Source organism: Glarea lozoyensis (genome assembly GCF_000409485.1).
Source record: "Glarea lozoyensis ATCC 20868 chromosome Unknown GLAREA5, whole genome shotgun sequence".
In the NCBI taxonomy this organism is placed as follows: domain Eukaryota; kingdom Fungi; phylum Ascomycota; class Leotiomycetes; order Helotiales; family Helotiaceae; genus Glarea; species Glarea lozoyensis.
The window spans coordinates 1,870,080-1,882,532 of NW_007361000.1; the positions used below are offsets into that span (position 1 = coordinate 1,870,080).

At 46.0% G+C, this 12,453-nt stretch overlaps 5 protein-coding genes across 5 annotated transcripts; 4 read left to right on the forward strand and 1 right to left on the reverse strand.

Moving 5' to 3' along the window:
- Nucleotides 1-2: 2 nt before the first annotated feature.
- On the forward strand, nt 3-833 carry GLAREA_04802 (uncharacterized protein; the record flags this gene model as incomplete). The annotated part of the gene is made up of 1 exon (XM_008087179.1): nt 3-833. The coding sequence occupies one exon, from the start codon at nt 3-5 to the stop codon at nt 831-833; it is 831 nt and encodes a 276-aa protein (XP_008085370.1).
- A 554-nt stretch (nt 834-1,387) lies between these two features.
- GLAREA_04803 (DmpA/ArgJ-like protein) lies at nt 1,388-2,910 on the reverse strand (the record flags this gene model as incomplete). Its single annotated transcript, XM_008087180.1, has 3 exons — nt 1,388-1,427; nt 1,477-2,352; nt 2,402-2,910. 3 exons carry the CDS (start codon nt 2,908-2,910, stop codon nt 1,388-1,390), a joined length of 1,425 nt encoding a protein of 474 aa, XP_008085371.1.
- Nucleotides 2,911-3,381: 471 nt separating this feature from the next.
- On the forward strand, nt 3,382-8,734 carry GLAREA_04804 (Protein kinase-like (PK-like); the record flags this gene model as incomplete). The annotated part of the gene is made up of 6 exons (XM_008087181.1): nt 3,382-3,585; nt 3,637-5,392; nt 5,642-7,009; nt 7,134-7,496; nt 7,543-7,961; nt 8,009-8,734. 6 exons carry the CDS (start codon nt 3,382-3,384, stop codon nt 8,732-8,734), a joined length of 4,836 nt encoding a protein of 1,611 aa, XP_008085372.1.
- Nucleotides 8,735-9,235: 501 nt separating this feature from the next.
- Nucleotides 9,236-10,369, forward strand: GLAREA_04805 (ACT-like protein; the record flags this gene model as incomplete). The annotated part of the gene is made up of 2 exons (XM_008087182.1): nt 9,236-9,458; nt 9,507-10,369. 2 exons carry the CDS (start codon nt 9,236-9,238, stop codon nt 10,367-10,369), a joined length of 1,086 nt encoding a protein of 361 aa, XP_008085373.1.
- A 380-nt stretch (nt 10,370-10,749) lies between these two features.
- Nucleotides 10,750-12,030, forward strand: GLAREA_04806 (Thioesterase/thiol ester dehydrase-isomerase; the record flags this gene model as incomplete). The annotated part of the gene is made up of 3 exons (XM_008087183.1): nt 10,750-11,458; nt 11,527-11,953; nt 12,000-12,030. The coding sequence occupies 3 exons, from the start codon at nt 10,750-10,752 to the stop codon at nt 12,028-12,030; spliced, it is 1,167 nt and encodes a 388-aa protein (XP_008085374.1).
- Between the last annotated feature and the right edge of the window lie 423 nt (nt 12,031-12,453).

The window sequence follows — 12,453 nt, forward strand, 5'->3', positions numbered from 1 at the left end:
ACATGGCGTCTTCTCCCTCGCCGCCATTGCTGCACTTCCACGTCTTCCCCAATCTCCCAGTTGAGCTCCGTCTCAAAATATGGTCCATAGCCTGCAACTCCTCCCCTCGCATAGTCGAAGTATGCACACCGGTACCTCTTTACGATTGGGAAGAGCTTGGAAAAGAGGATGAAGACGCTACATCTCAACCTGAATCTGAATGCGAGTCCAATTCTTCACAGTACTTGACACAAACATCCGAGCCGGAATTATCAAAATACTATACACCAACGCCCCATCCCCCTTTACTCAGCGCTACTCACGAATCCCGCACCATAGCCCAAACCTTCTACGGTCCACAATTCGTTCTCCCATCCACAACCGCACGCATCTACTTCAACCCGTCAATCGACATCCTCTTCTTCCCAGCTTGGTGCTGGGAATCCGGCATCTCCAACTTCGAAGCCGACTTCCCCGTCACCACCCGAAGCAGCATCCGCAAACTAGCGGTCGAGAATCTCATCTGGTATGGCGGCGAGGGCGGGAGTATCAACGGCCAGGTACAGATTGATGAGTGGAGAGGTCTAGAGGAGTTTTATTTTATATTCAGATTGCCGGATTCGATGGGGTGTGGGTGTGCGCATGATTTTGAGCGGGAGAATGAGAAGGGAGTGCCGGAGTTTAGGGAGGTGGATAGGAGGATTGGATTGGTGAGGGATGGGGAGGAGATTTTGAGGAGGACGGGGGATTTTGGGGTTGTGGAGCAGCTTGAGGAGATTAAGAAGGGGGATGGGGAGTGGCAGATGCCAGAGTTTATTATGAGAGATTTGTGGAGGGATGGGGTTCGTATGTGAGACGTTAGGTTGAGATGATGCTCTTGTGAAATTGCGTTATGGAGATTGTTGTGGGATGGATCTACCAGTTCTGGAGATTATGAGTTTCTCGCTTAGTTTGGATGTTATGTACTTATAAAATACTCTACTCAGCCTTTCTCAATATACAACTGATCTAGTGCCTACGATAATCACCGACAGTTTTGAGCGTCTATAGAGCAGTGATTTTGAGGCTGCGAGGGCTCGCTTAATTTTAGTAGACAGGATCCTTTTTCTGGAATATTGACCACGATTAGAGTAAGATGGATGGATATAAACGGCAGTAGAAACTTGTAGATAGACAAAATCCGCATAGACTAATCGTGGCCGACATACCGTTTTCGAGTATGACGCAAAAGAAAACAGGACTCTTAGTAGAGAGCCATACCGTAATTTCGTCGTTAGATAGCAACAACTGTAAACGAGAATTCTGCATGTGCAAGCTGTAAGGTGTAATTGGGTATTTAATCTTCTAACTTTCTGCTCTCTTGTCATATCTTTCATGTCGCGTCACATTTCAGCATATTAGCTCAATTCTATGTTCGGTAGTCACCATTGATAGTGACATATTCGTGGCTTTAAAATATTAGTGACTATGCTGGCCATAAAATCGGTGCTTACTGACCTGAAATCACATGTCCAAACTACGGCTTCTTCCTGTCCACCCCCAAGTTTGATCAAGATCTCCAGATCTTCGTGTTCTAGAATCTCTGCAGCTCGGGTTTCATCTACACTCTCCGGCTCACCGTTGACGAGAAGCTTCAATTCGGGAGACCCATCTGATGGAATGAAGGAGACACTTGTTTTTTCCGGTACAATTTCCGAAACTTCAGTCTCTGGCATACCTGGCTCAGAAATTTGAGAGTAGCCAGTTGCACACAAGATGCGGCCCCAATTTGCATCCTTTCCGTAAAGTGCTGTTTTGACTAGAGGCGATTTTGCAATGGTGCTTGCGATCTTACGAGCTCCTACCTCTGAAGGCGATTCTGTCACCCGGATTGTCACGAATTTAGTAGCTCCCTCACCGTCTCTCACGACGAGTTTAGCAAGATCCGTAGCAAATTCGCTAAGTGTCTTCTGAAAGCTAGCATAGTCTACAGATGTGTCGGAAGTAATTTCTTGCCCTCCAGCAGCTCCGTTGGCAAGAAGCGCTACCGTATCATTGGTAGACGTGTCTCCATCGATAGATATGCTGTTGAAGGATTTGTTGACCGCGTTAGTTAATAGTGACGGCAAGAGCGACGGTGCCACTGGCGCATCGGTGACAATCATTCCAAGCAGTGTAGCCATGTTTGGATGAATCATTCCTGCACCCTTTGTCATACCCGCCATTCTGTACTCGATCGATGGGGAGGAGGGGAGAGAGAAAGTCCGGGAGACAAGCTTTGGAAACGTATCTGTTGTACATATCGCCCTTGCAGTAGCTAGCCAGTGATCGTGCGAAGATCCCAGAGAGTCATATGCCGAAGGGATCTTGTGCAGAATCTTTTGAATGGGTAGTCTGGCAGAGCCGTTAGTCACGAATTGCAGCCATCAACTGTGGTCTCTACCGTTGTCCAATAACTCCCGTGCTCATGACTATAGTGCTCCCGCCCTTACCATCACTAGGAAGGTCAAAACATCTATCGGCCTCAGCGCCCATCTTCTCTGCGTCTTCTAAACCACCCTTTCCAGTTACGGCATTGGCACATCCAGAATTGATGATAACAGATCTAACCCCAGTGTTCTTCCTCCTTTTAAGCATTTCCCTGCTGACGGTGACAGGGGCGGCCTGAAACTTATTTTTCGTGAATACTGCTGCCGCCGCACATGGTGTCTCTGAGGCTAGGAAAGCTAGATCTGGAGTGCTTTTGTTTGTAGGTTTGACTCCAACGTGCGTGCCAGAAACGAGAAATCCTTTTGGATACGTTCCACTCGTGGGTATATATTTCTGCTTTGCAGCTGGGATGCTGCCGTCCATAGGGGCGCTATAATGTCGTACGTTGTTCGGTAAGGATTGCCATGTCGTCGGCCGCACGATCAGTCTGGTGAGGTTGGTTGGGGAGGTTCGGAAAGCCATTCGGAGGTGCAAACAGGACTATAAAGAAAAAAGAGAAGGGTGACACCCTTTTACAAGACCGATGATCTTGTTGACAATCCAATTGATATATATACTTCCATCTGTAGGTGTATCTGGAAATTTTGAGTCAGATGTTCGCAATGTTTTTTTGATTCACATGCGCAAAGGGCCGATGCGGAGGAGGAAATAAGGCTTAGTTCTACTGTACGCTGCCCAGATGGAGCTTAATTTTGTGGACCGGGCGGGCTCGAGGCGGGGCGGGGTTGTCAATGCAGCGGTAAGTGCCCAGCCTTAGCGGTCCATCGCTGACTCTTGCCTCTTCTGCTCAACAACATCAAAAACCACATATCAGGAAACAAGTCACAAATGTCTGTCCCCAGAACGTAGAGGTATCGCAGCCTCGGCTGCGCGTTGCCATTCGGGTTCTTAACAATCTGATATGATTACTCCTGCAGCAGCCTCCAGTTCAAGATGGCATCGTCAAATCCATGGGGAAAGCAACCGTCAAAACACAATGGAACCCCGTCTGGTGTGCCCGGAGCACAACCGGAAAAGCTTTCGACCGTTTCCTCGACAACACAATACCAAGAAATCCAGGAAGATGAGCTGATTGCTCTAGCATCAATTTACGGCGATGACTTTGTCAAAGCAGAGACAACTCAAGGGGCATGGAAGGTATGTAAAAACCCCCTGTTTGGGGGCTCTAACTCAGCTAAAACTACGTAGAAAGCGGAGCCTGCATTTTCAATTCATGTAAGGTCATCTGATGATGATATCAGTGCCATATTGAATGTTGTTTTTACTGCCACTTATCCAAAAAGTCCTCCATTATTGACATTGAGGTTTGAGAAAGACATAAGCGAGGGCACACGCTTCAAGCTTCAGAAGATCATTGAGAACAAACCGAAGGAGTTAGTCGGCGAAGAACAAGCTATGATCATGGAAATTGTTAACGCTTGTTATGATGTCCTCGAGGATGCAGCGCAAGCCAAATCCACTGGTTCTGAATTGCCAAGCCTCGAGGAAGAACGTGCTGCTCACGAGATTGCTGCAGTGAAATTAGCAGAACAGCAAAAAGAAGAGGAAACAAAGAAAAAGCAAATGGATAATTTAGAAGAGGAGCGTATGTTAGGATCCTTAGTACAAGATGAAATCAAGCGTCAAAAAGCAAAAGCCAAGGAGACGAAACGCAAGAGCCGACCACCAGGAACAATTGTTCCCCAAGCTTCGATCGAAAATGGGTCATTCAAGCCTGCCGATGAGCTGATTGCATTTGATCAGCCAATAGCCTTTGTGGACGCTGCAGGAGACACGTTACATTTTCAGGTTGTGGCCAACAAATTCTGTATAAGACGTGGACCAGTGTCCAGCTGCTCTACCGTCAGGCCAGTGGTTCATGGAGTTGATGTGCCGACTCTCGCACTAAAAGAAACAGATTTACGGCCGAACACGAATGAGCAGAGCACGTTCAAGAAGCAACTACAGATTTTGGAAACTGAGCTGAAAGCGCTCAAGGAAATAAGACATCAAGGCATTTTGACCATCCTCGACTTCAAAATACAGAAAATCATTGAAGCAGATAGCTCTATAGACTCAATCTGGACGGTGAGTGTGTTGACTGAGTTTGCAGAAAAAGGTTCTCTTGAAGAATTCCTGGATATTGCCGGAAGCCTTAGTACTGCAAAAGTTCGATCATGGACGATCGAGCTTCTTGATGCTCTCAGATTTATGCATGAAAACGGCATAATTCATGAGAACATACACACTGGGAACGTTCTTCTAGTGCGGGAGCCTGATGGGGATGTGAAACTAAAGCTTGCTGATGCTGGTTATCAAAGGAAGCTGCATAGCTTGAGCGACAAGAAGCCAAAAAAGGATTCCATGTCTGTGGGCAAGTCGGCATATTGGGCTGCCCCGGAAATATCAAATTCCAATCAACCTACTTATACTCAGAAGATCGATATGTGGGACTTTGGCATTGTATTTCTTCAAATGGCTTTTGGTCCATCAGTCATCAAAAAGTACGCTTCACCCTCAAATTTGGCAAATTCTTTGTCTTTATCGGACTCCTTTGCCGAATTCATTGGCAAGCTCTTCAAGACAGACCCTAGAAAACGGCCACGCGCATTTGAGCTGAGTTCCTCTGAGTTTCTCGCTACGGATGCCGAGTTGTTGCATGTAGAAGTTTCTTCTCCTTCTCTTTCTCGATTTGGGTCGGTGTCTTCATTGCCATTGCATACGCCCCGCCGTCGCCATGACTCGATGAATGCCTATTCAGGACCCGCGTCCAGATACAAGGAAGATTTCGTTGAAGAAGGACGTCTTGGGAAAGGCGGCTTTGGTGAAGTCGTGAAGGCCAGGAAGAAATTAGATGGTCAAATTTATGCCATCAAGAAGATCACCCAGAAGTCGTCTGCTTCTCTGACTGAGGTATTAAAAGAGGTCCGCTTATTGTCCCAACTTAGCCATCCTTCAGTTGTCCGTAAGTCAAAAATCTCTTTATGTCTGTCCCAAAAGAAGCATTACAGCTATAAGTACATCTCACTCCTCAGACGACCTGTGAGAATGACCCATGAAATTTGAAGGCAGAGAATTGATCATTGGCAACCTCTGCTATAGTATCGGAACGCTCCGTTTCCTGTTTTAGCTTATTTTCAAATTAATGGTGCAGAAGTAGATGTATTCTACAATAACTAGTTTCTATCTATCTCCTGTTCTAATATTCTCTTAGGTTATTACAATACATGGACCGAAGAGATATTTGACGCTTCCGAGAGGGACGATGACACTAGTACTGAAGCGGCCACGAACGACTTTTCTGCAAGTGTGATATCACCCGGAGGCGATTTCAACATAGAGTTTGCAAACAGCACTGGAGCGCCAGATGGAGGTTTGGACTTTATCTCTTCGCGCGGGTATCCCCCGATTGAGTTTGGTTACGACGATAATTCAGACTCTGAATCTGAGGACGATGACCAGTCCACAAGCTCTAGCAATCAGAATGCTATCAGCAGCTCTGAAGATGTACATCGTCTTGCTTTGAGAAGAAGCAGGTCGGATTCGCGATACCGTCGCTCATTCCGGACTGTCCTATACATTTCTATGGAGTACTGCGATAAGAGGACCTTGCGGGATATTATCAAAAGAGGGCTTCACAAAGAAGACGACGAGATGTGGCGTCTTTTGCGTCAAATACTAGAAGGTCTTGTCCATATTCATGGCTTGAACGTTGTGCATCGAGATCTCAAACCAGAGAACGTCTTTATAGATAGTACGTCGAGTGTCAAAATAGGTGATTTTGGATTAGCTACTAGCGGCCAATATTCTATGATGGACCGGCAGACATCAGCTGTGCCAAATGCGCTGAGTGGAGAAATGACAAAAAGCATTGGAACTGCATTTTATGTAGCGCCAGAAGTTTCATCAAGTAACGGGGTCGGATCATACACGAGCAAAGTAGACATGTACTCTCTAGGAGTGATATTGTTTGAGATGTGCTACAGGCCATTGTTACCAGGCATGGAAAGAGCAGAAATTGGGAAAAACCTGCGATTAGAAAGGCCTTCACTACCAAAGGACTTTGATTTTGTCGGTAAACACGTTCAAGCAGGCATAATACAGTCGTTACTGGCACGAAACCCAAAGGAACGTCCGTCAAGCGCAGAGTTACTACAAGGAGGGAAACTCCCGGTTCAGATGGAAAGCGAGACAATACGGCGTGCGTTAGCTGGTTTATCAGATTCGGAATCACCTTACTACCAGAAGATGATGAGCACATTATTTGCGACAACAAATAAGCAAGCCAAAGACTTTGCCTGGGACATTGATACTACAATACAATCCTCTTCTGATCTTTTGCTTCAAGGTCTCGTCAAGCAGCAACTGATAGAAATTTTTCGACACCACGGGGCAGTTGAAACGCCTCGTAGCATGCTGTTCCCTCGGTCTAAACATTATGGGTCAAATGCGGTCCAGTTGTTGGATGCGAATGGCACTTTATTACAATTGCCTTTTGATCTTACTCTCCCTCATGCTCGCTCCTTAGCAAAGCATGAACCTTCCGTTTTACGAAGCTTTGCTTTTGGTTCAGTCTTTCGAGGTATGCTATAAAATTTGCTTTTTTAGTCAAAGAGGGGTTGGCAACGGCTATAGCTGTGTAATTTCACAACATTCTTTTGCTTGCATAACTAAGATGGATATGCTAACCGTAATTCCACAAACAGATAATCAGTCAGGCGGCCAACCGTTCACCGTTGATGAAGTTGATTTTGATATTGTGTCTCCTGATACACTGGATTTAGCACTCAAGGAAGCCGAAGTCATTAAAGTTTTGGATGAAATTGTCATCAGTATCCCAACTCTTGACTCTGCGCATATGTGCTTTCATATTAACCACTCCGATCTGCTAGGTCTCATATTTGATCACTGCAGGATAGAAGAGAATATACGAGAGAAAGTCTCCGACACACTCAACAGGCTCAATATCGGGGCGTGGAGCTGGCAAAAGATCAAGAACGAACTAAGATCACCTATGGTCGGAGTATCCGCCACAAGTGTCGACGATCTACAGAACTTCGACTTTCGAGGTATTTAGCCCACAGCGGACTCTTTCTCTGTGCTAACGCTGGGCAGATACACCCAGCAAAGCTTTTTCAAAACTGAAGACCTTGTTCGAGGGCACAAGCACATTTGGCAACGCGTCACCTGTGATCGCCCATCTCCGTGAAGTAATTGACTACACAAAACGGTTTCAAGTACGAAGTAAGATATATGTCAGCCCTCTTTGTAGTATCAAGGAACGGTTCTGCAAAGGAGGTGTAGTGTTCTCTTGCTTGTATGGTAAGAAGGTCAAAGATGTTTTTGCTGCCGGAGGTAGATACGATAGCTTGGTGAAAGAGCATCGGCACAAGATAGGAACCAGTTTCCAGCAGCGCCATGCTGTAGGGTTTAATCTGGGTCTAGAAAGACTTGTAAAGCATCCGAGGAGTAGGCATAAGGCTTCATCTAAAAGGGTAGAAGAGGACGTTAGTGGAATTTGGAGTACGAAAAGGGTACGTGTGAGAATTTTCTCGCGTGAAAAAGGGCTAAAATTAAGCAGTGCGATACTCTTGTTGCGTCTCACGAGCCCGAGATTCTTAGAACCACTGGAGTCGAAGTCCTCCAAAACCTTTGGAGTAATGATATAAGTGCCGAATTAGCACAAGATTGTCGGTCACCAGAAGATCTGCTTTCTAGATACCGTGACGAGCATTACTCGTGGATCATCACGATCAAGCAAGACTCAATCTTTAAGGTCAAAACAATGGATCGGAAAGATGCTGGCGATACTGATGTTTCCTCGACCCAGCTCATTCCTTGGCTCAAGGCAGAAATCCGAGAACGAGACCATAAGGAGCCGAATAATAACCCGCGCGGCAAACTTTTGCGGCACCCGAGTCAGCCAGAGTATTCAGGTCCTGCAGAACATGAGCAGGATGTGCGTGTTCTCGTGGGAAGTTCCAAGAGCAAGAAGTCAAATAGAAAGATAATCATAGAGCAAGCTCAGGCGAAGGCTGCCAGCTTGGTGCAGACGTTTCTCGATGGTCCTATTGCTGCTATAGAGACAACCGACCAGGTTATGGAGCTGATACGGGAGACGAAGTTGTCTGACCCAGATAGTTGGAGAAAGTTAAGTCACGCGGTCCCAAACAACGACAGAAGGTACATTACGGAGCTGCACGACTTGATGGAGCTCATGGCGAAGCAGAACCAGGACAAAACGAAGAGTGCTTTCATTTATAATTTCAGAACGGGCACTTGCATATATTATGACTTGGAAGCCTAAACACGGCATGCTTGGAAGGCCAATGGTATGATGACAGCGAAGTCCTGTGCTTGTGAGAGGGTGAATAAGAGGATCAAACACACTACTATGATGTGTAATTTGCTTGATGTTTACGGTCAAATCAGATCTGCTACTGCTTAGCGACTAAAATGAAAAAGAAGTCGATCACCCCGTTTATTGAGCATACATATATTGACATTTGGATGTCAGCTACGCCCTCTTCAGTACATCATAGCCTCCACGCTTCTATTGAATGTGGGGTTGGCGGGGTAAGTGCCGATAACGCTGATAGGAAACCTACGTAGGTTCTAAAGTTACTTCGTGCGAGTTTGCAATTTGAGGTGCAACATTTCACAGGTTACGGTAGTGAACCGTCTCAGACCAAGCAATCAAAGCATGTAGAGTCTTTAGCAGCTTTTTCGAAATGGCATAGTTCTACATTTTCTCTTTTCGCATCATCACAAACCTGGAACATTTCCATCCCGGCCCAATCCTCGCGAGATGGCTTCAACTCGGCCACTTGGAGAGGACATCTCTGCACCTTCTACCCCAATTGTGTCCTTTCTTGGCCCTATTGCATCTTATACTCATCAGGTACATACACTCTTACAATATGAAAGACCTCCTTGGTCCATTGGGCTGACTGATCACGATCTTGCTCAGGCAGCCCTCGCGAATTTCGAAGCAGATCAATATGATTACGAGCCAGCGCAAACGATATCTGGTAGCATAGTACTCGAAGTCTTGTTCTTTGGCTGACCTGTTTTTACAGATGTCTTTACGGCTGTACAATCAGGTGAAGCCGCGCTGGGAGTTGTGCCATTTGAAAACTCTACAAACGGTGCGGTGATCTTCACGCTCGAACTCCTCGCAGATCGACACAATACATACCCAGACATCAACGTATGCGGTGAAGCGTACCTTGACGTCAGTCATTACCTTCTCGGCCACAAGCCAACCCAGCGAAATACATCGACTGATTTCCAAGTCTCCGGGTCTTGCACGCCTACACTTTCGGCTCCAAGTCCCGTCCAACCACGAACGAAACCACTTTGCGATCTCAAGCATGTCGAGCGTCTCTACACACATCCGCAGGCGTGGGGACAATGCGAAATCTTCCTCGGCACATACTTGAAGGGCATTGAACGTATCGATGTCAGCTCTACCAGTCGCGCTGCGGAAATGGTGAAAGAAGATACATCCGGGACGAGTGCTGCCATCGCAAGTAGTCTTGCTGCCGAGATTCATGGTCTCGATGTCCTTGCAAAGGGAATAGAAGACCGTCCAGATAACACCACACGCTTTCTCATCATACGCAAAGGGGTTGACGACAAAGCCAAAATGTCGCACGCGAAATCGAAATCTCTCATCTCGTTTTCGGTTGATCATAGATCTCCAGGTTCTTTGGCGCAGGTGTTGGAGAGCTTCAGGAAATATGCATTAAATCTTACGAGTATTAATAGTAGACCGACGAAGGTGACTCCGTTTCAATATATATTCTTCGTGGAATTCGAGGGAAGCAAGTTGTCCGATCCGGAGGGCAAGGTTAAGGGCGCGTTGGAAAACGTAGAGAAACATGTACAGTATTGGAGATGGTTAGGAAGTTGGGAAGATAAACTCGAGAGGGAAAAGTAAAGTAAAGGCGTAGAATAAAAGCATGCTCGCGGAGGTCAAAATAAATGTCAGTCACCTACCCATTAATCTTAGACTAAATAATAAGTCGACTTCGCTTCCTAAAACTTTTAAAAGCCTTATTTACTTAAAGTAATTAAGGGAATATTGATAATGTTCTAAGTTGATCCATTAAATATACGATATTTCGTCAACTTAATCGAAGAAATATTTTGTCTTCCGCGAGGCAGGTACACGTCTTATCGATAAGAATTACGGGGTAGCTAGTTCAATGAAGCGAGGTTATTGGCTGAATACAATCCACCGCTTGCATCGACTTGGACCTCGGCGTCGTTGTCTGCCCAGGTGGTTCGGACCTACATCGACAAAATACAGGCCAAGTGATGGGATCCCTCACTTCGGCACCAGTCTTACGGTTGAAATGTTATAAGAATACAGCTTCGATTTTAAAAGTTCCTCTACGTTGGTCTTCGACACATCTCAAATGTTCCGAAAAGCTTCTCGCTCAGCCGGCAGATCACACTTTCGACTATCTCACACCCACCCCTTCACATCTTCTCAATATAACTCTAGCAGACATTCTGCCCAAAGAGTGCTACCCATCTGGCTTCAATACTTCTAATCTCGCTCTCCCTCATGTTCCTTTTCCTTCAAAAGAGAGTGGTCCATCAACTCACCCTCAAATCCCACAAGGACATCATCTTGTCTATTTCTCGCCGCAGGTCCTCGGCAAAGACCTCCTCTCCGATGGCACTGATCCGTTACAATCCCCTGGACCTCCGTTCCTTCGCCGGATGTGGGCTGGAGGGTCTCTTCTGTATCCTACCAACAAGTCTCAGCAACTGAGGTCCGATAGAACTAGATCAACGTGCAGAGAGTCTATTGCGAAGGTTGAGCTCAAAGGCACAGGGACTGATGAGAAGGTTTTCGTGACTATAGACAGACATATAACTAAAGGTTCTGAAGATGTGAGCCAAGACTTTGACTCGAAGAATGTTGCAATGTTAGAGAAGAGGAATTTGGTTTTCTTCCAGGAAATTACTCCCGAGGAGGCAAGCGAACGCGCGAATCGTCCTGGCAAGATATTAACGGGTATGTATAATTATGTCTTCTTTTTGAGTTGACGATCTCATCTTACTACGAGTCTCTAACAGAAACAGTTCCTTCAAAATTCGTGCCAGACATTCGTGTTCCAATCACGCCAACCAAGACACTACTAGCGCGCTTCTCAGCTCTCTCATTCAATGCGCATGGCATCCACCTTGATCCTCAGTACTGTCGAGAGAAGGAGGGTTATAAGAACCTGCTCGTCCACGGGCCACTGTCGTTAATTCTCATGCTTTCTGTGCTCAGAAACCAAATTGGGAAGAACATCGTATACAAATTCGATTATCGCAACCTTGCACCGTTGTATGTGGATGAAACTATGAACGTTTGCGTGCAACGGAATCAGGAGTATTTAGATTCGAAGAGCCCGAAGCAGAGAAAGTATGATGTTTGGATCGAAGGCAGTGGTGGTGGGTTTGCTGTTAAGGGGACTGCCTTAGTCGGACCTCTAGGTGAAAGTGATGAGTTTGTGTATGATAGGTGAGTCTACAGGAGTCATTCTCAACTGGTAGCTAATCGAGTTTAGTATCGATGAGATGAGTGAATCGCTCGTATAAAGACATCATTTTCGATTTGTGTAAAGTCATGATGTAGTATACAAGGAATCATCCACAAGATGGGTCAAGGCAGTCAGCTGAGAGCAGAACCCATGCTGCCAAATACGAAGTATGTCGTCTATACCTCGATATCGAAATATCACAACACGTGCCATACAACCCGCCTGCTACTGTCATATTGTTAGGTACTTGTGGGCATGCAAAGGTGCTGAGACAGAGGTAAGATCGCAGAAATAAGTTCGAGAATTCTTCATCAGCGTCGTTTGTTCCCGAGCAGAGACAGTTCCAAACTTAACATATGCGATTCGATGCATATTGACTGAAGAAACGTACGGGGACGAGCTCGGAACGGTACGAGAACGATGAGCAAATATCCGGATTTCTTACAGCCCATCCCGTCTGCGTGTCTAAGGTCAATGAGAC